This window comes from Leopardus geoffroyi, chromosome C1, assembly GCF_018350155.1.
Source record: "Leopardus geoffroyi isolate Oge1 chromosome C1, O.geoffroyi_Oge1_pat1.0, whole genome shotgun sequence".
NCBI lineage: Eukaryota > Metazoa > Chordata > Mammalia > Carnivora > Felidae > Leopardus > Leopardus geoffroyi.
In genome coordinates, this window is record NC_059328.1 from 29,384,534 (window position 1) to 29,407,130 (window position 22,597).

Consider the following 22,597-nt stretch of genomic DNA (forward strand, 5'->3'; position numbering starts at 1 on the left):
CCCCACATGAAGTCTGGATCTTGGGGGCATGCCCAGGTTTTCTGTGTAGAGGTGGCAGGTGCTCAGGGCCCTGACGCTGCCCACCTACCCAGGCTCCCAGAACCCCCAGTTCTCGAGCGAAGGGGATGGTCCCCGGGGTGGGAGTCTCTGTTGCAGCTGGAGCCTGGTGGGCTTGATGCAGACCCCCTGCTAGGTCCCCAGAGCTGGGCCTGGGCAGCAGCTCCTCCCAGAGGACGTGCCCGTTTATTATGCGCTCGGGCTCCCTCACTGCGCAGGCAGGCAGCGGCCTTCATTAGCGGAGGAGCTGGGGTCTGTTTTGGCTGCCTCATCAGCATCAGTGAACTGCGTCCCTGCGAGATTTGATACAATTTAATTAACCTAATTAAAAGCTCTGATTGCAGAGATGATTGGGGTAGCGCCAGCAGCGACTGCATATTTATAATGAGCTGCAAGGTGTGGGACCGCAGCCAAACGCCACGCATCCTAATGAGCGGGAGCTGAGAGCCAGGGAGCGGGAGAGGGAACGTTTATTTTTGGCAACAATGCCCAGTTCCTCCCTGCCAGGGAGTCAGAGACCCAGGGAGTGAAGACCATCCTGCCCACTGAGCTCCTCTGAGCAAGGTAGGAGCGGGAGCATGTGCTCCCCACGCGTTCTTGTGCCTTTGGACGCCCACGTGAACGCACAGTGCCCGTGTTTGCCGCTTACGGAGTGGGGGGCTGGGACCCCAGCAGTGCACTTTCCCTGCCTCTCTCCATCTCTGGGAATCGGGCTGCCTTCTGAACCATGAGCCCTGGTTGGAGGAAACGGCTCAGTAGAACCACCTGGATTTTAGGACTTCGGGATCCCTGGGCTGTTCTCTGGACTTGCCAAGGCAGATCCAGGCTGTGACGGGATTAGGCTGAGAGGCTGGGTGGGCATCGGAAAGGGGGTCTGGATGCCCGGGAGACCCAGGTGAGGATTTTGGGGTCTGGAGCAGACCGGAGAAACAGCAGAAATGGACTTCCAGCTCCTCTCAGTGCCCCAACTCACTGTCTTCTGAGGATGGTGTCCAGAGACGGCCATCTCGCCTGGACTCTTCTCTGCCACTGCTTCTGTCTGGGGACTCTTGGTTTGTCTGACTCAGCGTTTCCACCGTAAATCACATCTAATAATAACGAGAGTGAGAGCCGGGGCAAAGATGCCGTGGGTGAAGGGGGCACTGGTGAGAAGGGGCATGCTGCCCAGGTGCACTGGGGTGTCGAGCGGTGAAGGAGCTCTCGGGTGGCGGGAATGGGGGCTGGGTTCTGGAAGCCACCGTCAGAGGCCTTAGGGGGAAGAAGATGGGAGCAGCCCTCCTCCCGCACCCCCCTCCCTGCCCTGGGAGCTTGTGGAGGTCATGAGCTCATCCTGGCTGGCCCAGCCCCCCAGTGCTCTGAAGGCTGCCAGGACAAGATGAGATTTGTCCCCAGCCCACCTTGCAGAGCTGCAGCTGCTCAGCTCCCTTATCAATCTTCTCTGTGGGTTTAATCATCTCTCTGTCATCCTGCTGGGACAGCCCTCCCCTTCCTGGCCCCGGCTTTCCTCCAATCCCCCTCCCCCAGACACACCATCTTTCCTCTCCTGGACTTCCCTTCTACGAGGCAGAGGGTGGGCCAGGGCAGCTTTGCCCCAGGTTTAGTCTCAGTGGTGGGGCCAAGGGGTCCCTGTTTCTGGAAGGAATAAAGGGGGGGGGCAGGGGTAAAGGTGGTACTGATGGAGAATCTGTCCTAGCCAGGTCCCCATTATCTTTGGCTTCATTCCAGGCTGGGTAGGACAGGGTCTGGAGGTTGGCCATGAAGGCCTGCAGCCCAGATCTAAGAGATTCTTGTGTAGGTGCAGTATCTATCCCGTCCTTCTTCCTCCCTTTTGCCAGCCCCTTGGGAGCTGTGTCCACCCACGGCCATCCAGGCAGCCAGCTCTGGCCTCTTTCCCTGGGTGGGTTCTGTGGGGCCAGGCTACATGGAGCCTTGTGGGCCCAGGGGCCTGTGGGCAGGAACCGCAAGCCCACAGCTTTGCGTGCATCTTGGGAAAAAGGGTGCCCAGGAGTCAATGGAGCCTGTGTTGTGGTCCAGGCTGGGAGCCAGGGCGCAAGGGGATCTGGGGCCCCTCCTAGTGCTGACGTGCAAGATGACCTTCAGGGCAACTCTTCAACCCTCTCTGCTTCACTCTGTTTCCCCTTTAGAGCATTTGGGGCAATGGGCAGGGGGCAGGGGTGGCATGGTGTGGTGTATGTGCCCCTTGGAGGGAACATGAGAGAGATGGTCCTTCTTCCCCTGCTCATGGTCCCACTCAGGCATTCAGTGCAAATGGAAAGCTGGCTTCTTCCCATTTCTCAGAAGGGGATGGGAAGTGCCAAAGAGGGATAGGATCCAGGGGAGCATCACCCAGCTTGTCCTCAAGGTGGGGCTGAGAGACACCCTCCCCCCCCACCCCCCCAGCCCCAGAGGTTCCTCTCAGATGGAGACCATAGGTTCTAGAGGGGCACTGACTAGTCTTGGGCTGGAGGGGGCTGGTCCAGTTCAGCCCAAGGCTGGGCTCTGTAGGACAATGGTATGTTGATGAGGATTTGGTTTTGGTCTCACATGGCCTGCTGGGGGTGGATGGACTGCACGTGGCTGATCCGCCTGGGCTGACCTTTGGTCGCTGGCTAGGGAAGAGAGGAAGCCATGAAGGTCTCCTGCCCACTCAGTGCCCTGGGCCCCCTGCCACCCCCACCCCAGGCACTGCCCTCTGGGCACATGCACTCTGTCTTCACCTACCTTCTCTTAATCTCTCTCTTCCCTTTTTCTTTGCTTGTGTGTGAATGTATGTACGTTGTGTGCGAGCATGTGTGTTTGTGCAAGTGTGAGAAAGGCACCTGATGGGTGAAGGACAGTGAGAAAAGAAGCCCCTTTTGTGTATCCCTTTTGTGAATGAACCTAATTTCTTCTGTTGTGGGGACAACGCCAGACTAGGACCAAAGTGTGTGTGCATGCATGTCTATGCACGTGTGTTCACGGGCAGGGTGGACACGTGTGCTCATGTAGAGGGCACTGCTTCCTACCTTGGCTTATCCTATGACCTATGTCCTCTGGTGGGAGGGGGGTGACTTCTATGGTCTGCATCTTCCACCTCCTGCCGGAAGCCACATCCCCTATCTGGCACAGGGCCAGGGTGTCACTTTCAAAAGGGAAAAAGGAAGACTTCTTTGGGGTTGTGCAATTATTATAATCACTTGAGTGAACTAAAAATTAGCATTCAGTGAGGAGGCAAGGCATGCATGCACACACACGTGTGCAACAACATGTACACGTACAATGAGAGCTATACACAGACAAGGATATGTAGAGGGAAAATCAAGATACAGAGAGACAGGGATATACTTACAGGAACACCTGTGATTCTTTATTTTAATTTTATTTTTTTCTTTAAGTGTTTATTTATTTTTGAGAGACAGCAGCAGAGGGACAGAGAGAGAGGGAGATACAGTGTAGAGCCCGATATGGGGCTCGAACTCATGAACCACAAGGTCATGGCCTGAGCCAAAATCAAGAGTCGGATGTTCAGGGCGCTTGGGTGGCTCAGTCAGTTAAGCGTCTGACTTTGGCTCAGGTCATGATCTGATGGGTCATGGGTTTGAGTCCCGCGTCAGGCTCTGTGCTGACAGCTTAGAGCCTGGAGCCTGCTTCAGATTCTGTCTCTCTCTCTCTGCCCCTCCTCTGCTCGCACTCTGTCTCTCCCTCTCTCTCAAAAATAAAACATTAAAAAAAAAATTAAAGAGTTGGATGCTCAACCAACTGAGCCACCCAGGTACCCCTACACCTGTGATTCTTTTTTTAAAAAAAATTTTTTTTTTCAACGTTTATTTATTTTTGGGACAGAGAGAGACAGTGCATGAACGGGGGAGGGGCAGAGAGAGAGGGAGACACAGAATTGGAAACAGGCTCCAGGCTCTGAGCCATCAGCCCAGAGCCTGACGCGGGGCTCGAACTCACGGACCGCGAGATCGTGACCTGGCTGAAGTCGGACGCCCAACCGACTGCGCCACCCAGGCGCCCCAACACCTGTGATTCTTAAATGGGGTTATCTGTCCTTCTTTTCCTCACCAAGATGCTCAGGTGGATGTAGCAAAGGGGGCTATCTCAGGAGAATCTTTCCCTGAAGTCCCTAAAGGGTCGAGGGCAAGCCAGTACAAATGATTTGATACAGCAAACATTACGTGAAGATTTTTAAACGAGCTCTCCTTCATGGGGAGCCCCAATACAACTTTTTCTCTAAGGCTAGTCTACCACTTCACCCCCTCATTGGCCCCGGTACTATGTGGAGGGAAGTTAAATTTCCAGACTTGGCATTAGATGGGGGTGGGTGCCCGGATACTGGCATGGGGAGGCCTGTGGGTGAGAAAGGGAGCGCATGTGTGCCCTCAGACTTATTCTCCAGGTATCTCTCACATTAACAGCTTTGAGTGGTTTGGCTGAGGAACATTTCTGGATGTTTCTACCTCCTTCCCCTTTGTTCCCTTTTTTGCTCCCCTACACCCTCCCCTCCCCAATATAGTTCTGTTAATCCCATTGGATGCTGGGCAGATAGTGCAGGGATGGTCTTTAGCACTGAAGCAGAAAGGACAGAGCTGGGGAAGGGCTGGGTTGGGGGCTGGGCCTGAGGTTGGTGCGGGGCACAGTGGGGTCGAGGCTGAGTTTCGAGCTGGGATTTGAAGCTGAAGCCAAGTAGAGCATGGACTAAGGTGGGGTTGTTGGAGGTTGGGTTGGCAGAGCATCTCTTTCAGTCTTGACAGGATTCTGAGAAGCCTATTTTTGGAGTCCAAGGCAGATGTTCTCCCCCAGTGAAGGGAATGTTTGGTGTCTGCTGTCCCCTTGGAGGGGCGGGATAGATCCCCTCCCCCTGCTCCCCTCAGCTAAGCAGAGTCATACATCACCAAGGGGCCGGGGCTCCCTAGATGTATTGCCCTAATACGTCGCTATAGCAACCCCACTCGAATCCTGCATTATTCTAATGTGGTCCCCCTCCCCACTGTGATGTATAGCTTGGGTCTCAGAGCTGGGAGGCCCCTTCTCTGAGTCTGCTACAAGTACCCCAGGGATGGGTGGGTCGGAGGCCAGCTTGGCTTCTTTGGGCCCTGTCTTGCTTCTCTTCACCCTGGGCACGGATCCTTTGTGAAGCTGGGTATGGAGATGGGGTCTGGCCCATTAGCCCACCCACCCGCCTGCCCAGAGAGGGGAACCGGCAGGCCATGTGTCCTGGCCCAGGCACACGAGTGCCTGACGCACCGACCCACGCCAGCCTGCCTGGCCTGGGGACCTGAGGCCTTGGGGTTGGGGGCCAGGGCAGGACAATGGCTGCATTCCTGCTGTGAGCCACAGGCCCCCATTGTTCCTGTGGACACTGCCTACTTGAGGGTTGTGATTCTGGCCCTCACCCCATGGGGGGCGTAGGATGCTCCCTGGACCACTCCCCCGCGGGACCATAGAGGGGTGATTCATGGGGTGGCCAGGGCATAGCAAGCCCCAGCTGTGCCCAGATTCTGGGGGGTGGGAGGGGGAGGCCACTGAGGGTTGTTTGTGTCGCGGGGGGTGTGTGTGTGTTGAATAGTCAGAGGACTCCAGGCCATGGACACCAACCACGTCATCTCCTACCCCTCCTCATGTGTGGGCCGGTCAGAGAGGCCCCATTGTCAGAGGGGCAGGCCCACCCAGGCTAGAAGGGAAGCGAGAATTGAGAGGGGCCACTTCAGAGCTGAGAGGATCCAGAGACCACCCCTCACACCACATTGGTGGGAAAATTGAGGTCTGAACAATGGCAGGGACTTGTTTAAGGTCACACAGCCAGGTGGTGACAGGCCTAGGACCAGAACATTTCTCCATATCTCCCTGGTGCTGAGATGCTGCTGCCATTTGTGGTAGAAAAGACTGAGTTCCAGTGGCGATCTTTAGCCTTGGCAGAAGTTATGTTTATAAGCACCTTCCTCTCCTCTGCTTCCTTTGAAATCTCTCTAGTTTAGGTCAGCACTTGGCATTCTTGGAGTGAGAAAACGGAGCTAAGGGGAGTCCTAGGGCCACACAGAAGCCATACTGACTGCATCCTCTGTGGGGCCCTGAAGAAATGAATGGCGCGTGGAGGTTCCCAGTGCTCTGACACACAAGATGCATAGATGCAACAATAGACTTCATTGTTTCCTCCCGAACAATGATCTCACGTGGGTCCTCACATGCCTACCCTACATGACTGAGAGGTAGTGAGGGGAAGAAGCTAATGCAAGAGAATTTTAAGGACAGGGGGGCTGGTCTGATTTATCTCTGTGTTCCCAGTGCTCAATATAGGGCCTGATTGTTAAATTGGATCATGGGATGTGTGGATGGATGGTGGGTGGTTGGATAGATGAATGGGTGGGTGGTTGAAGAGGTGGTTAAGGGTTGCATGGATGAATGGATGAGCTGGTGGATAGACGGACTGATGGATGGATAAATAAGTGAGGGAATGCCTACTTCATATGTTAAACTCCAGGGATGACACAACTTGGGTCATACCGAGGATGGATAGTGGAGTGAGGCCTGGACCCAGGCACCTGGGACCCACCTTCGATGTTAGGATGCCCTGTAGCATAGTTTGTTGGTTAACCTCTGGGTAGGGTGGCAGTAGAACCAGGAGTTGGGGCCTGGAAGGAATCTACACTCAGACTTAGTCTCATAGTAAGTGGCTCCCCAGGATCTAGGAGCCTTAGTCCTGAGTTGAGTCTTCTGTGCCGGGATCAAAGGAGGGGGTGGGAGCCCATTAGTGGATGGGTACTGGCCAAGGCAGCAAGAAGCATGAAGGTTTAGGGAGGGGGAAGGAATGGGGTCTTGAGGGCGCTGGGGCTGAGTGATTTTGCCTCCTCAGGGTCAGGCCCTGAGCAGTGAGCCCCAAGGGAAACCCCTATTCATTCTTCAAGACCCAGCTTAAATACTGCTACTGCCGTCTATGAGGTTTTCTCTGACCGTCTCGGTGCTATCTCCCCAGAGCCTACACAGAGCCTTAGAAGGGACTCAGTACACATTCTTGGGGACATGGGATTGTCATGAAGAGGCAGAAGTAGGGGATAGGTTGGGAGACTGCATCTGCCACTAACTTTCTGAGTTCTTTTGGGCAAGTCCCTCCACACCCTTGGGCCTCCATTTCCTCATCTGTGGAGTGGGATGGAGAGCTTGAACTTTTCTTTCCAGAGTGAATGGTTTTGAGAGTGAAGAGCAGTAATTCGGGGTGGGGGGGGGGGGCAGGGGGAAGCGTTGCTGGAATCAAGCTGGGCATGATTTTTCCACACTGATTCAGCCCAGGAATAATACAATAACATATATTGTACATATGAAATTAATTTTATGGCTGACATTTAATGTGTACTTACAACATGCCAGGCATTCTTTTAAGTGTTTATATAATCTCTCAGCAATCCTACCAGGCAGGTGCTATCATGATTTTCTTTTGACAGACAAGGAAACTGAGGCATGGAGAGCATAAGCAGCTTGCCTGAGGTCCCAGGGGTAGCAGGTGGTGCAGCCAGAAGGAAAGCCTGTGAAGACACCAGGTCCCACCTTCTTTGCCTCATGTATGCGGTCGCTCAGTATGCAGCTCTCTGAATGGATGCACGAGGAGGGCTCCCTGACCTCTTCGGTGAGCTCGGGCAAGGCATCCAGCTTCCTTGAACCTCATGGCAAAGTGGTGGAGAGAGGAGGCAGATCCTAGCCAATGAGCTCCAACACCCTTGGTCCTCAAGCTTCTCTTTCTGGCCTAGTCTTGAGTTCTGGAACCTCCTCTGCCTTGGGCCCATGCCCCAAGCACTGGACACTGCTATTCACTGCTGTAAATAGAACATGGATCCAGGTGTCAGATGCAATAGGTTTTATTCCAGCTTTTATCATGAACCAGTCTTGTCGCCGTGGACAGGTCCCTAAAGCTCTCTGGGTACCAGTTTGTTCATCTGCAGAATAGGAGTAATTAATGTGAGATAATGAAAGTAAGTACGAAGTAAGTGCTGGGTAAGTATTATGTCAGAGCGCCTTGGACAGAGTGGGGGCCACGGCCAAAGTTCATTACATTTTGGCTTTCTTTCCCGTTCACTTGTTTTTGTACAATGCCCTGCATAGGCCCCACAATAAAACAGCTTTCATTCATTCATCACCTACTTATGCCAGGCACTCTATGTACATCATCCCACTTAATTCTCAAAATAGCTCTATGCTGTAGGCATTGCCCTCATCAACATATCAGGAAACCAAGGCACAGAAAGGGTAAGTAGCTGCCCTAAAGTCACACAGCTGATAAGAGGTAGAGCCAGGATTTGTACCCAGATCTGTCTGGTCCTATAGACACTGTGCTTCACCATTCTGCTCCCTGCCTCCCGCAAGACACAGCTTCCCTAGGAACTTTGATGACAATGTCTGGAGGGGGCCTTACTGGAGAGCCGGGTCTGCCCACAAGTTACTGGGGTCAACTCTAGCAGCTTCTGTTTGGAGGGAGCACTCCCTCCTCTCAGGGTGGCCAGTCCCGGGGAAAGGCCAAGCAAGGTGACAATTTTCCACCCTAAGCAAGGAGAGCAGTAGCCACGCAGGGTCCAGGTCTGCCCCTGTTCAGAGCTGAATAATCTGGAGCCTTTGAAGAAGGATTTCTGAAAAGCCATCAGGAGTGAATCATTGACTTAGGGAGGCGATGAATCAACGGGGAGTTCATAAAACGGCAAATGAATCGGGTGTGAGAACGACGGAGCCACTGCTATTCCCCAGAACCCTCGGGGGACAGAGAGCTGAGAGAAAAGAAATAAAAATAACACGGGGCCTCGAGCCTGCTACGAACCGGAGTTAGCCCCTCCTTCTGTGGGGAAAGACGGACGGGCCAGAGGGATGAGACCCGCTGGTGGGTGAAGTGGGGCCAGAGGAACGCTCCGGGGGCACTGTTGGCTCCCTGGGTCCAGGCGGTGGGTGCCATTAGCAAATGTCTTTCCCCCTTCTTTTCAGGAGCCCTCGCAAGAAAGAACACTGATTTTGACGAACACCCAAAATAATGTGAGATCAGGCACCATGCATTATGCATGAGGTCTGATTTAACATGAACATTATTTCTTGTGTACGAGACCATATGCCTCCGTGCTGTCTCTGCAGCCTAATAATACCCGGACCCACCCTGGTCAGGCTCAGCTAACGACATGTCCACTGGGTGTGTGCGTGGGGGGCGTTGAAGCAGAGCCCTCCTGGTGCTCAGCTCAGTTGAAGGGAGCCCATTCAGATGCCCTGGAGGTGGGTGGGAGGTGGGTTGTGCCCCTGGAGAAACACCAGGGAGCTGGGGTGGATGTAACTGTGTGAAAGCTCCAGTGCGCGTGTGTCTGTGTGTATGTGTGTGTGACATCAGGAGCCCATGACTAGGTGATGGTTCATCGCGTGGCGATGTGGGGGCATGTGCAGAGCTGAGGTTTTTACTGCACAAGAGGGACGGCGGCAGGAATGGATAGATCTAATTGCTGTGTGTGTTTGTATATATACACGCATATGTACGTGTGGGGGTGTGTGTTTAAAAAATAAGATCACACATACATACAAACACACAGCCTAACTTTAATTATCTGAAGGGAGCAGGAGAGATCTGGGAGGAGCCGGGAACAATGACGGGCAGGGATTGGAAAGCGGCTTGTGGGGTAAGTGCTTGCACGTTCTGAGAGAAAGGGCCCTGGTCCAACGCCGCAAAGCATGGTTGTGTGCGTTCAACCAAATGTTTACAAGTGCCAGGTTAGCTCCGGAGAGCCCAGTGCCCAAGACAAGAGGGCCGGCACTGGCCCGCGGTTATGGGTGTGGCCACGAGCGTGTGAGCATGTGTGTGAGGTAGCAAGTTGGCGAGGGCGTGCTTGGGGTTCCAGTCGGCCAAGGGGAGGAGGGCCGGGCAAGGGTGCGAGTGGGAGAGAGACAGGAGATAGCCTGATGGCGAACTTCTGAGAACGGTGGAGAACCGGAGGGGAGGTAGGTGAAGGAAGGATTGTGGGCAAGCCTGTGTGCACGTGAAGCAGGGTTGCCTTCTCGGAGGCGACGGTTGCCTCCGCTCTACCCGGCAACCCACTTACCACAGCCAACTTGAAGCTGAGTTTTGGGGGGCGGGATGCTCAGCTGTGAGGCGGCCCTGGTGACTGTGGCCACGTCCCAGCTCCGGGACCAATAGAGGGCAGTCCTCCCACATGGAGCCCCGAACGGCTGGCCAAACACTAATTCCGATGCCTTCAAATAGGCTGGGCAGGGACTAGATGGCCAGCTCCTCTGGCTTCAGTCACTCAGCTAGAGGCCCTGGGTGACTTCCGTTCGCTAAGCTTAGGGGGAACAGCTGGGCCAGATAATTAACCTACTCTCACTCCTCTCCCTACTCAGGCGGGTCTCCTTTCTGGAACTCAAGCCCTGCTCCAAAAGGCCTGGGCCCGGGAAAGCCACTGGGAACTTGACCCTCCCACAAGCAGGCCCAGAGCCTCTCTGGAGGAGACTCCATTCCAAATAGCTCTAAGTGGGTGGCTACGGTTGGGGGTCAGCTAGTTCTGTGGACACCCAGCCCGGTCTTGGGGTCGAGGGATGATTGTACAGGACCTAAGCCATGTGACATACAAGCTAGTACAACTTCCTGGGGCAGGACGTGGGGGGAGAATATAGGCGTCCTTGAGGTTTAGGTTCTGGGTTTGCCTTGTTGACAATGATGGCCACCTTCCTGCTTGTTTTAGCCACCCCCCCACCCTGTCAATGTTTTCCCAGCTCAAGTCATTAGTGGTATAGCATGGCCTTCCTTTCCCCCCTATTTCTGGGAGCGGCTATAGCACACACACACATACACACACACACACACACACACACACACTCACACACACACACACATTCATACACCAACACACAGGTTCACATGGGGAGAATGAAGCTCTCTTAAGGAACAGAATCTGTGTCCACATGATCATAGAGAATAATTTTCTTCAGGTGAGAAGGGGAGAGAGCTGGGATCAGAAAATTCCAAATCTGCTTGGGAACGCTTGGGCTTCCCTGAAGACTGATGCTAGGGCCGTCTGCCTCTCTTGAATACGAGGAAGTCTGGGGCCCTCGGGAGTGAGCACGTAACTCCACGTACACACGGGATGGAGAAACCTTTCCCAAGCTGTATTGTATCCAAGGAGGAAGACTCCAGGACAAAATCTGTCTCTCTCCCTGTGGTTTCTCCTCACACAGTCAAATATGCTATGGTTCCTATGGCCATCCCAAGCTAGAGACTAGGGAAAGGACCTCTGGGGGCTTCTGTGACCAAGGGGTCGGTCACCGGGTAGCTGTCCCAGGCTGGTGCTCGTTAAGTAAAATCTTCACAAAGTGGAAGCTTTTCTCCCATCCTTGTTTCCACTTTTTTTTTTTTTTTCATTTTTTTGTTCTACTCCTCAGCTGCTGCTGGTTCTTGGGAGGCCACATTGTTTTGCTGTTTTTGAGTTGACTTGCTTAAATAATAAATCCACCCTCTTGTACAGGATTAAGCAGACAATTAGGAAATCAATCAATCAATTGGTGTCAGCTGCAGGCAGAGGCCAGTGAAAGGCCTGGTCTTCCCTGTTGCCTTTCCAACCTCCAAACCTGCTGAGGCTCAGGGCGGTGCAGGCGGCAGGGAGCTCTGAGCTTCATTTGCTTCCATTTCAGGGCCCCGAGGCTGGGACAAATCCAGGAATGGAGGAATGAGGAGAGAGTGTGGGGGAGTATGGGGCTGATTCGAAGTTCTCCACTTAGTGGAGCAGGAAATGGAGGCCATGCTGTCACCTGGCTGTTACAGTCCCGGCCTCATCTTTAAGCGTTGAGAAGGCTCACTGGGCCCACCAGCACAGGCAATGGCTGGGACATGGGCGCGAATTACAGGGCTAATTGCCTACTAGGCTGGACTGAAGAAGGGAGGAAAAAGAAACCAGCAGTGAGAGGCTGAGCCTTGGAAAAATCTTGGCGGCCTGTGTACTTGCAGAGACAATCCCTCCTGAGATTGAGGGTCAGAGCCCAGAAAGTCACCAGGAACTCTCAGCATGGTACCATCATCCTAAAGCCTCAGCCTAGCCAGGTACCACTGAACTGGCGGCCTGGGAACACCTCTCTGGGTGCCCAAGATGCGTCGGCTGGAGCCAAGGCCTCTCCCAGCCCCTGGGTTTGGGCAGCTTCCCTGGCAGGAGGGGGCCACGCATACACGCTCACTAGGGACACAACTTGTCCCCACCCCCCAACCCTGTCCAGTGCTTGTGCTGCTTCAGGTTTTGTGTCCATGAAGAGCAAGAGAAACCTCATTTAGTTCCTCCTGAGAAAACTGAATCCATGTTTTATGCGTATCTTTAAAAGTTGTTTTAAAGGAAAAAGAGAATCTTGACGGGGATACAGGTAACCTTGAGCTCTGGCCCTGGAATCCAGATCTTCCCCCACCATCATGACTTTGAGGAGGTGGTGGGGAGACATTTGCTGCTGAGAGCTTGAACGGGGAGATGTCTGAGACTGCATCTTTCCCCCCAGGTACATGGCTGTATCACTGTTGAGTCTTCCCACAGGCATAGGCATCACTCGCTGAGTGGGGGGAAGGGGGGTTTCCTTGGGGACCCATCCCTGGAGAGATGGAAGGGCCTTCTGGTGGCACAATTGTTTTTGCCCTCATTCCTCCACCAGAGAAGCTGGGGCAGGTGGTTTGTCTGCAGAGAAGTAGGACTGGCTTTGCCTAAGCAAACAGGCAGGACTCCCTCCCCAGGCCCACTTAATTCCCGCAGGACCACTGTGGAAGCTGTTAGAACTCCCAGTGGATCCAGGTAGGTTCAGGCACCATTTGTTCTGTGGGTGGAGAGCCAGCTGGGGTGGGCTGGTGGGGCCTGACCCTGCTTCCGACTGCCCCATGACCTGGGAGAGTAAAGCTGGCCTGGATGCCACACACGGAACGCAAAGGGAGACCAAAGTCAGGGTCTGGGGTCTTGGGTGGGGAACACAAAGATGCCAGGCTGGTGGTCCACGTGAGACAGGCAATTCTTCCTTGGCTGAGAAGCAGTTGTGCCTGGGGAATGGCTGTCCCGAAATCAGTGTGGTGTCTGCAGTGTCGTAGGTTCTGGTCTGGTCTCAGGATAGTCTTGTTTACGGGAGGGGACACGAGGCAGCTTCATCTTCCCTAAAACTCACTCGCCTAAAGGCAGGGGCCCAACTGTTGCCCAAGTAACAGGCAGTCCTCATACTGGCCTGAGAGAAGGTCTGTGTGGTCACCTTGCTCCAAGATAGTGTGGCCAGAACTTTAGGAGAGGTTAGCTAGCGTATCCCAACGCTTTACCCGCAAACCAACCCAACCCTCGTAGTAAAAAGGACAGGACACAGCCCTGGGGTACATGTTTATGTGAGTAATAAAATATTTACTATAACATAAATATAAAGGGAACTTCCCAGTCTACATTATTTTTTTTTGCAATAAAGATACAAAGAATGCACCAAAACATTGTTCCAAAAAATAATAAAAATAAAATAACAAAATTTAAATCCAAACTGTAACAAACAGAACAAGAAATGGAGAAGGGGGGAAGCTCCAAACACATCCAGAAAATAAATAGAGATGGGTCAGAAATTTGGAAATCATATTAAAATATTTTTTTTTTTTCGGATTATTCGGTGTACAAAATCCTTTAGGATGGGGATGGAGGGCAACCCGGAAAACCAAAAATAAAAACCAAGCACAAAATGTTTCTTCTCCCCGCCAGTGTGTACATATCTCACATATTTACATGGTTCCCACCTCACCCCAAACTTGGGGATTTCTCTCCTGGCCGCCCAGCATCCCGCATCCCAGGTGGGGCTGGAAAGGGAGCAGGCGGAAGCTGCAGGGAATCAGGCAGAAGGTTCTCAGGGAACGGCTTATTTCTACAGCTGGTCCAAAAATATCTCCAACTTTGTCAAGTTTCGTTTGTTTGTGGCCAGGAGGGCAGGGCCCCGCGGGGAGCGGGGGCCCTGCTGTGCAGCGGTCAGTCTGCAGCGGGGCAGAAGCCTCTTCCCATGGACTATGTTGTGGGAGCGCAGACCCCTCCCGCGTGGCCGGGAACCGAATCGCAGCTCGGATAAAACGAAACGAAAAAAATGAACACTCGAATCTTTTTTGTTAGTTTTTTTTTTTTGTTTGTTTTTGTTTTGCTTTTTGGGGGTAGGGCAGGGGAAGGTAAGGGGAAAAAATAAATTAGGCTAGATTAAAGCTTTGGCTATTTCCTGCTTTTATACACAGACGCGGCTCTCGCGGCCTCCCCTCCGGGGCCCCGATAAATACAGTATACAGCGATTTAAATTAAGGGCGCGGGCGGAGTTAGAAGGACCCCAGGAGCCGAGAGGCTCCGTGAATAAATAAAAACCGTAAAAAACCAAGCCCGGAGGAAGGGTAAGGGGGGTGGGGTGGGGCGCATCCTTATGAGAGAGAAGAGGCGTGGAGCGAATAAAGTGACAGTCCCCCACCCTCAACCCGCAGGCTCGGGAGTCCGCGCCGGGGAGAGGGACAGGGCACCCTCCTCTCTTCGTCCTCTCTCCCGGGGAATCCCTAACCCCGTACCGCGTTACCTGTCGCTGTGGGGAGGCCGCTGCCGGGATCCGGCCCCGAACAGCCCGGGGGGGCAGGGGCGGGGGTCGTCGAGGGGATGGGGGCGGGGAGCAGGCGGCGGGCAGGATGCCCGGTGAGTTGGCGCGTTTCGGATCTCTGGCTCCTCTCTCCCGGGGCTCGGGCGACGCAGCCTATCGGCCGTCTTCGCCGCTCGCCAGAGAGGGTCATCCGGGTGTTTGGTTTTGTTCGAAAGTTTCTGGGCTTTTTGTAAAATCCAAAGCAACCGAACAAAAAGAGTTCAGGCCGCGCGGCGCCTCGCCGCGCGCCGGCGGGGGCCCGGCCCGCGGGGTCACTGCACCGAGCCGGGCAGTGTGTGGTGGTGGTGGTGGTGCAGTGCGGCCGGCGGGGGCGGCGGGGGCGCCGAGGGCGGCGACGCACCGCCCCCTCCCGGCCCCAGCTCGCCCGGTGCGTAAACGTCGTCCATGGGCGGGTGGCCGGCCCCGGCCGCCGGGGTCATGCGCTTCTCCTTCTGCCGCCGGTTGCAGAACCAGACGCGCACCACCTCCTTCTCCAGCTGCAGGCTGTCAGCCAGGCCGGTGATCTCGTGCGCCGAGGGCTTGGGGCACTTGAGAAAGTGGCTCTCGAGTGCGCCTTTGACCCCCACCTCGATGGACGTGCGCTTCTTGCGCTTGCGGCCCTGCGCCGCGATCTTGTCCAGGTTGGTGGGGCTGCCGCTGGACGAGTCGGTCTCCTCCAGCCACTTGTTGAGCAGCGGCTTGAGCTTGCACATGTTCTTGAAGCTCAGCTGCAGGGCCTCGAAGCGGCAGATGGTGGTCTGCGAGAACACGTTACCGTACAGCGTGCCCAGCGCCAGCCCCACATCGGCCTGCGTGAAGCCCAGCTTGATGCGCCGCTGCTTGAACTGCTTGGCGAACTGCTCCAGGTCGTCCGAACTGGGCGCGTCCTCGTCCGAGTGCTCGCCCACCGACGAGCCACCGCCGCCCGCGCCTGGGTGCAGGTGCGCCGCCGCCGCGTGCAGGCCGCCCGCGTGTGCATGTCCGTGTGCGTGTCCGTGGGCGCCCAGGTGCGGCGGAGGCGACGGCTCCAGCTGCGCCTCGTGGCCGTCCTCGTGCAGCGCGTGGTGCAGGCCGGGCCCCGCGCCGCCGCCGCCCGCCGCCAGCATCCCGGCCAGGCCGCCGCCGCCGCCCCCCGGGTAGGCCGCCTGCGCGTACAGCCCGAGCGGCTGGGGCTGGTGGCCCCCGCCAGCTCCTGGGGACGGCGACATGGCCGGGCCCAAGTGGTGCGCCGTGCCGCCCTGTGCCCATGCCGCGCCCGCGTGGGCCGCCCCCTGATGCACCAGACGCGCGTGGAAACCTCCTCCGCCGCCGCCGCCGTCGTCGGCTCGGCCGGTACTGCCGCCGCCCGCCTTGCCGTGTTCCAGGTGCGGGCCCCCGGCCCAGTCGCCGCCGCCGCCTCCTCCCGTGGGTAGCCACTGGGGGTGCGCTAGGCCCACAGGGTGGCCCGCGCCCGCGCCCAGCCACTCGTGGTGCATCAGCTTCTGCACTTCGCGGTACGCGGCCCCCGCGTGCAGCCGCTCGGCGGCCGCCGCCGCCGCCGCTGCCGCCGCGGCGTCCGGGTGCATAAGCGGTCCTGTGCCCCCGGCTCCGCCGCCGGGGCCCCGCGGCAGGTACTGCGCGGTGGTGGCCATGCCGCCCCGCGCCCAGCGCCGCGCCGCCGCCGCCGCTCCGCTCCGTCTGCGGGCCCCGCCGCCGCGCTCCGCCGGCTTAAAGCCCCGACCCGCTCGGCGCTCCGGAGCCCCACCCCACCCGCCGCCCATTGGCTGCCCGCGGAGCCGCCTCCCGCCCCCCGGCCACGGCCCCCGCCCCCCGCGTCCGCCTGCCGCCCGGCCCGGCCGCCCAGAGCTCGCCATTGGGCCTCGCTCCCGGGGTCCCGCGCGCCGGCCGTGCTGATTGGCCGCTGGGGCTTCATTCACGGCCCCCCTACCGTCCGCTTACATACTCACGCCCCGGGGGCGCGGCCGCCACGTGGGGAGTGGCGCGGGGGTGGCACTGGGACCGCACCCCCTCTCGTCCTGGCTGCGTGGGCCCCGCTTACCCCCGGTGCAGGAGACTCGGAGCCCGGCAGGTCCCACACTCCACGCGAACTGAATTCCCGCCCGTCTCCTGCCCGGGCGGCCAAGAGGCGGCGGCGGGGATCGCGGGCTCCGGGAGGCGCTCAGGCTCCGAGAAGCAGCTCAGCCCCGCGCTCCTCCCTCCGCAGTGCCGCTGACGGCGGGCCGGGATTCCCGCGGGTCTCGGCGGCTGCGAGCCGGAGGCGGCGCGGGTCCCGGCTCGGTTCCGGCGCGGCTGCTCGCCTCGGCCGCCTTGCCTCCCGCGGCTTCAGCCGGCACAGAGCTCTCCTCTGCGCGCCTCCCCGGCCCGTCTCGTTTTCCCTCTTCTCCTTCTAGACCCAGCGTCGCAACTCCGCCGACCTACGCGGCCCCGAGAGCGCGTTGGGTGCGGGTGGAGTCGGACCAGCCCTGGCTTCCCGCCTCGTGCGGGTTCCCCTTCTTCCGGACTCCGCGGACCAGGTGAGTACCGCGCGGGCGGCTCGGGGCCCGCATGGCCGGCGGCAGCGATGCTTCGGGAAGGCGGGAGCTCCCGTATCCAGGCCGCGTTCCGGGCTTCCGGAGTGAGAGGACCTTGAGGTAGAGACCGAAGCTCCGGCGAAAACGCCGCCGACGGGGGTGGTGGACGTACTGCGCCCACGGGTATCTGTCCCATGCCGCTGCCGCCTCCTCGCTTCGTCTCTCTGCGTGACCGGCTCATTGGTCGGGGTCATGACGGGGTCACTTGCGGACGCGAAACTTGCTCCAGGTGAGGAGTGGCATGGACTTGGGAAAGGGCGGCTGGCACTTCAGAAATGCCGCGTGCAGGCCGGGAGCTGTCCAGCCTCGCGTGGAGCCCGGGCTGGAATTTAACGGACTTGCCCGGGCTGCCGAAAAGGGAATTGAGATCGAAGAAGTCTTGTTAGAGGGGTGAGGTGTACAGTGTGGGGATCTCCTCATCTCCCCAGCTCTTTGAGGGCTCCTTGAAAGATCCTGAGTGGACGTGGACCTCAGTGCAGCTACTCTGTGCCTCTAAGACCAACACTGGGCTGGAGGCCAAGTGGAGTGAGCTGCAGTCTTCATCTCTTTTCTGCACTGAGGTTTGGGTCCCAGGGAGTCTCCCAGCTGACGGCTCACCGCCGCCCCCCCCCCCCCCCCCCCCGTCTTGCCCCCCGTGGATCCACAGATTCCAGGGCCCTGGGGTCCCAGATCACAGAACTGAGCTAGGGGCCCAGCTAAACCCTACTGGGGAATTTAGAACTGCAGAATAGAGCCTCAGTGAGTAAATAAGGGTGATGGGGGCTCAGATAGCAGCTGCATTGGGAATGGTCCTTGGGGTAGCTGGGGCAGAGGCCACAGTGATAAGGGTCGTCCTGGGCACAGACTATGCTCATCCAGGCCTTGAATGCCCTAGACCAGCCTCTGGCTAGCCCTCAGGGGATGGAGTGGGACAAGGCAGGGCCCTTGTCTGGCCATTGGCCACTGTCCTGAGCAGTCATCTTGGGTACCACCCTTGCTTCAAGAGCTGTGATGGAGCTCTGTCTGAATCCAGCTGGGGATGCTTGGCTTTCCTAGACTCTGGCCCAAGAAGTGGTCACCTTGAGCCACCTTTCCTTCATAAGATCATAAAACACTTGCCTTCCTGGCCCCTCCTCCAAGCCTAGGAGTTAGGGCCAAGGTGGGAGTTCTGTAGTGAAGGCTACTCTTATGCCAGCCCTAACCAAGGCCAGCATGACATTGAAGCCTGGGCTTCCTACCTGGACCTGCCACCATCTTCCTGGGCGAGAATAACTCTGGTCCAATCCCTGTAGTTCTTGGTTTTCTTCCCTGTAAATTGGGAGTAACGGTACCATAGGCAGCCCACCTGTCTCACTGAGGGAAGTCAGATGGTAGTCTGAGACAGTGGGGGTGAAAAACTCTCAGGAAGGGCTTTTACTCTGGTTGTTTCTATTGTGAGTGCCCAATGAGCAGGCATGTTACTCTCCTTCCCTAATCAAATCTCAGTTTTCTTATCCATCAAGTGGCATTGTGGAGGTTTGGACCAGCTAACCTCTCAGTGCCTTCCAGCTGTGATGATCAGATTCTGTGAATCTCTCTGTTCCTGTTGGAGGAAGGGAAGTGTCTGGACAGTGGTCAGGTGTTACAATGTCTGGCCTTTGAATCGCCACTGAGACTTGAAGAACAGTGACCCATGGGCACAGTGCTTTATCAAGTGCTTAAGAAAATTGTTTTTAATGTTTACTTATTTTTGAGTAAGAGAGACAGAGCATGAGTGGGAGGGGCAGGGAGAGAGGGAGACAGAATCCGAAGTAGGCTCCAGTCTCTGAGCTGTCAGCACAGAGCCCGACGTGGGGCTCGAAACCACAAACTGTGAAATCATGACCTGAGATCATGGTCAGACGCTTAACCGACTGAGCCACCTAGGTGCCCCTATCAAGTGCTTGTACATCCATTCACGTTCACCTGCACCTCCCAGCTCTGTGGAGGGGCCCTGAGATTGTTATCCCTAGGGCAGAGATGAGGAAACTGAACTTGTCCGAGGGGTGCAGAATCTACAGAGGTCCTGCTTCTTATTGTGCTCCCATTGCTGTTTGATGGGGGAGGACACCTGTGGGGACAGTGGCTTTGGCTGTCGCAGCAGAGAGAGCCCCCCGGCTCCATCTCTGGTAGCTCTCTGGGGAGCGGAGGTTGGGGAGGGCAGGCCTGGACCATCTGGGGCTTCTGAAGCCCAGTTCCCATGTGTGTGCTGAATTGAGGGGTGTCTGCAGCAAAGCCGGGCTCCGAGGTTACCAGCTTGTCAGCCAGCAAGTCTCAGTCCTGATCCTGTCTCCTACTCCCCCACTAGCAGCCCGGTGACTTTGTGCTAGCTGCTTCGCCTGTCACAGCCTCGGTTTATTCATCTTAAAATGGGGACAGGACTGTCTGCTTCTTAGGCCTGCCCTGAAGCTCTAGTGTTAGATACTGCCCTGGGGCGAGCCGTGTAGACTAGGGCAGGGTAACAGTCCCATCTCTGTTTTGAAAGTTTTAGAGCCTCTACAATGTATGGGTTTGGTCTGGAGTCAAAATTTTCTTGTATTTGAGAGTTAGGCTTCTGCCAGAGGTCTCGACATTCTCCTTGTGTTTGCTCCTGGAGATTCTGTGTAGAACTCCGGGGGCTCTGACATGCCCGTTGGCAGAGATGCCTGCAGTTAAACAGGCTCTCTCCTCCAGGAGCCCTGCCCTCCCAGGGCCTGGGGAAAAATTGGGAGACAGAAGTCAGACACCTACCTGAACCCATGTAGGTGCTGAATGGTTGAGGCTTGTGAACAGACATGCGTTCATACACATAACACACAGGTACACACGTGCAATTTAGCTTAGGGACGAACATAACAGATTCACAATAGGGACACAGGGAGTCATCCTGTTGGGTCGGAATTCACAGTCGCACAAACAGACACACAGTGATAAATACAGGCGTGTGTCTAAAAGGAAACATGCATAAAACCTGCACATAGGCTCAGGGAGGCTCAGGTAGGCATCCCTTCGGTGACGCGGAATACAGGAGACCTGCAGGTCCCTGGGGTCACAAGCATGGACACTCTCCTCTGGCATGCCAGTTCACACAAACAGGCACACCCTGGTGTTCGCCAACATGAACGCACAGACACATGCACACTCTCCCCACCAATGCACAGATACAAAGAGGCGAACCCCGCCTATCACGCAGACAGGCTAATGCATACACCCACACCCTGTGGAACTAATATATCCCGCAAAGGGATCAGAAGCTGGAGGAGGGCCCATGCCCTGCTCAGAGTTTGGCTCATGCCCGTCAGCAGCAGTGCTAGTCCCAAGGAAGCAGGGAAGCCCTTTCTTTTCCTATTCCCCCCCCCCCCCCCAATTTCCTTGTCTGTGGAGGGCAGCTCCCAGCCAGGCCGCCGCCAGTCTCAGAGGCTCTGGGGCCTCCCTCCCCAGCGGGGCCCCTGCTCAGCCCGCCCCCGGGCTAGGAGCTGCTGGGCTTTCCCAGAGTGGTGCGGTCTCCTCCAGGCTCTGGAGTGTGACTGAGCGCCTGCTCATTTGACACAGGTCACCGAGCCTCCAGCAGATGGGGCCCTCACTGTGGGGGGTCTCACAGCCGGAGGGGGCTGCGGGGGGGGGGGGGGGAGGAACGCGGGGGTGGGGGAAGCTCCGAAGGGATGAACTCCAACCCCACACGGTCTTTCTGCAAAGCCCTGAGTTGCAGACGCAAACTCTGTAATCTACATTCATGCTTCCGCCCGAGAGAGTCAGACGCGGCCTCTAGAAGACAGCCACACTCACCATCAGCACCTGTGCGGCCACATATGCACTGTGATATCCCAGACACACATCCCAGGCTGGTGAGCCGACACAGTGGCACACGGAGCAAGATCTGGGAGGGAGGAAGAGGGGGCAGCTGGGTCTGGCTGCTTTCCCCCTTGGACTCTGAGCCCCTGCGCTGTGTCTTCTCAGTCTGGTCGGTGGGTGCTTGGGAGTCCCAGAAGCCCTGAGAGCAGGTGTGTCTGCAGACCCAAGGCCTCTCACTGCTGGGGGAACACAGACTCCAGGACGCTCCCCCTGGGTTCCTCACTGGAAGTCATGGTGCTGAAAAGAGCTAAGGAAAGGCAGATCTGGGCTACTGGGGGAGCTAGTGTCTGAGGACACTCTTCTGTGTGCAGTGCATGAGCTTTGAGGTTTTGCTGAGGTGGCCGGGCTGGGGGTAGGGGGACAGGACTTGGCCAGCACTCACAGCTGCTCCCTTTCCCTTCTGCCAGTTTTCCCCTCTCACCCTGGATCCCGCATTTTCAGAGTGTCGGAGGTCCAGGGTTCCATCTTAGCTCAGACTCAGGTCTGCTGGATGACATTGGACGTGACTCAGCCTCAGCATCCTCATCTGTAAACTGGGCAGGGTGGTCCCTGTTGGGTGGCTTATGGAGGCGAGATGAGACCACTGCCCCGATGGAAGTTTGGAAAGTGTGGTTTGCTTTTTCTCCTGGGCTGCGCAAGAAGCTGTATGGACAGGAGTGGAAACTGCCTGCTCCCCAACCAGTTCCTGCTAAGCCGTGTCAGGAGTGACCACACCCACACCCTGCTCTTTTCTGGGCTGCAATGTGTTTTTGATTGAAAGAGTCTGGCAGGGTCCTGCTGTCACAGATTCTGACCTGGGGCAGTGCCAGGGTCATCGTGTCCATCCGTTGCCTCCGTGCTGACTGGTGCCAGCTGGACAGATTCATAGTGTTCACCACCATCCAAAAAGCTGTCCCATATGGGATGTGATCACTGTTCTGAGCTGTCAAGCCCCCACATCTTCCCCTCTAAACTCAGCCCCTCCAGGTGTCCTATCCCTTCTGTCCTGCCTGTGCTGGCAAAAGCCTGGTGTTGGGGAATAGAGGGGTGGGAAGGACATTGCTGCCTGTGGCAGAGGAGGAGGAAGCAGCCTCACCTATTGAATCTAAGGCTCCCTATTTCTCAGTCTTGGTGAAAGGCAGGAGGGATGGAAGGTGAAATATCTCTTAGGGATGAATCTGTCTTTGCATTCTTTCCCCTGCCTCAGCCCCTAAGTCTACGGGTGGGGGTGGGGGGTCCTCCCAGTGCATCTGTAGAATATTCAAATTAGGGGTGGCCAATTGCTCTTAAAATTGACTTTCATTTTTAGCAGAATGGCAGCCTCTGAGCTGGTGTTAATGCCCACCATCCGGTTATGCAGAACACGCTCTCTGCAAATCGGTAAATCATTAGCAGGGATTAATCACTCTGAAAGGCTGGGGCTGGGTTTGAGTTTCTTTCCCTTTCTTTTCTTTTCTTTTCTTTCTTTCTTTCTTTCTTTCTTTCTTTCTTTCTTTCTCTCTCTCTCTCTCTCTCTCTTTCTCTCTCTCTCTCTTCCTTCCTTCCTTCCTTCCTTCCTTCCTTCCTTCCTTCCTCTTTTTCTT

General features: G+C 56.4%; 2 protein-coding genes across 2 annotated transcripts; one reads left to right on the forward strand and one right to left on the reverse strand.

Moving 5' to 3' along the window:
- Positions 1-13,361: 13,361 nt before the first annotated feature.
- Positions 13,362-16,351, reverse strand: POU3F1 (POU class 3 homeobox 1). The gene has a single exon (XM_045476803.1). The coding sequence runs from the start codon at positions 16,266-16,268 to the stop codon at positions 14,910-14,912; it is 1,359 nt and encodes a 452-aa protein (XP_045332759.1). The 5' UTR covers positions 16,269-16,351; the 3' UTR covers positions 13,362-14,909.
- LOC123596782 (translation initiation factor IF-2-like) lies at positions 16,267-17,894 on the forward strand. The gene is made up of 5 exons (XM_045475092.1): positions 16,267-16,507; positions 16,841-16,962; positions 17,028-17,150; positions 17,636-17,732; positions 17,854-17,894. Exons 1-5 carry the CDS (start codon positions 16,267-16,269, stop codon positions 17,892-17,894), a joined length of 624 nt encoding a protein of 207 aa, XP_045331048.1.
- Positions 17,895-22,597: the final 4,703 nt, after the last annotated feature.

Excerpts from the sequence above, each read along its gene's own strand:
- LOC123596782 (XM_045475092.1), top strand. The coding sequence starts at position 16,267 with ATGCCGCCCCGCGCCCAGCGCCGCGCCGCCGCCGCCGCTCCGCTCCGT. Across the intron at positions 16,963-17,027 it reads CCTTGCCTCCCGCGGCTTCA|ACCCAGCGTCGCAACTCCGC; the intron begins GCCGGCACAGAG and ends TTCTCCTTCTAG. Across the intron at positions 17,733-17,853 it reads TGGGCTGGAGGCCAAGTGGA|ATTCCAGGGCCCTGGGGTCC; the intron begins GTGAGCTGCAGT and ends GTGGATCCACAG.
- POU3F1 (XM_045476803.1), bottom strand. The coding sequence starts at position 16,268 with ATGGCCACCACCGCGCAGTACCTGCCGCGGGGCCCCGGCGGCGGAGCC.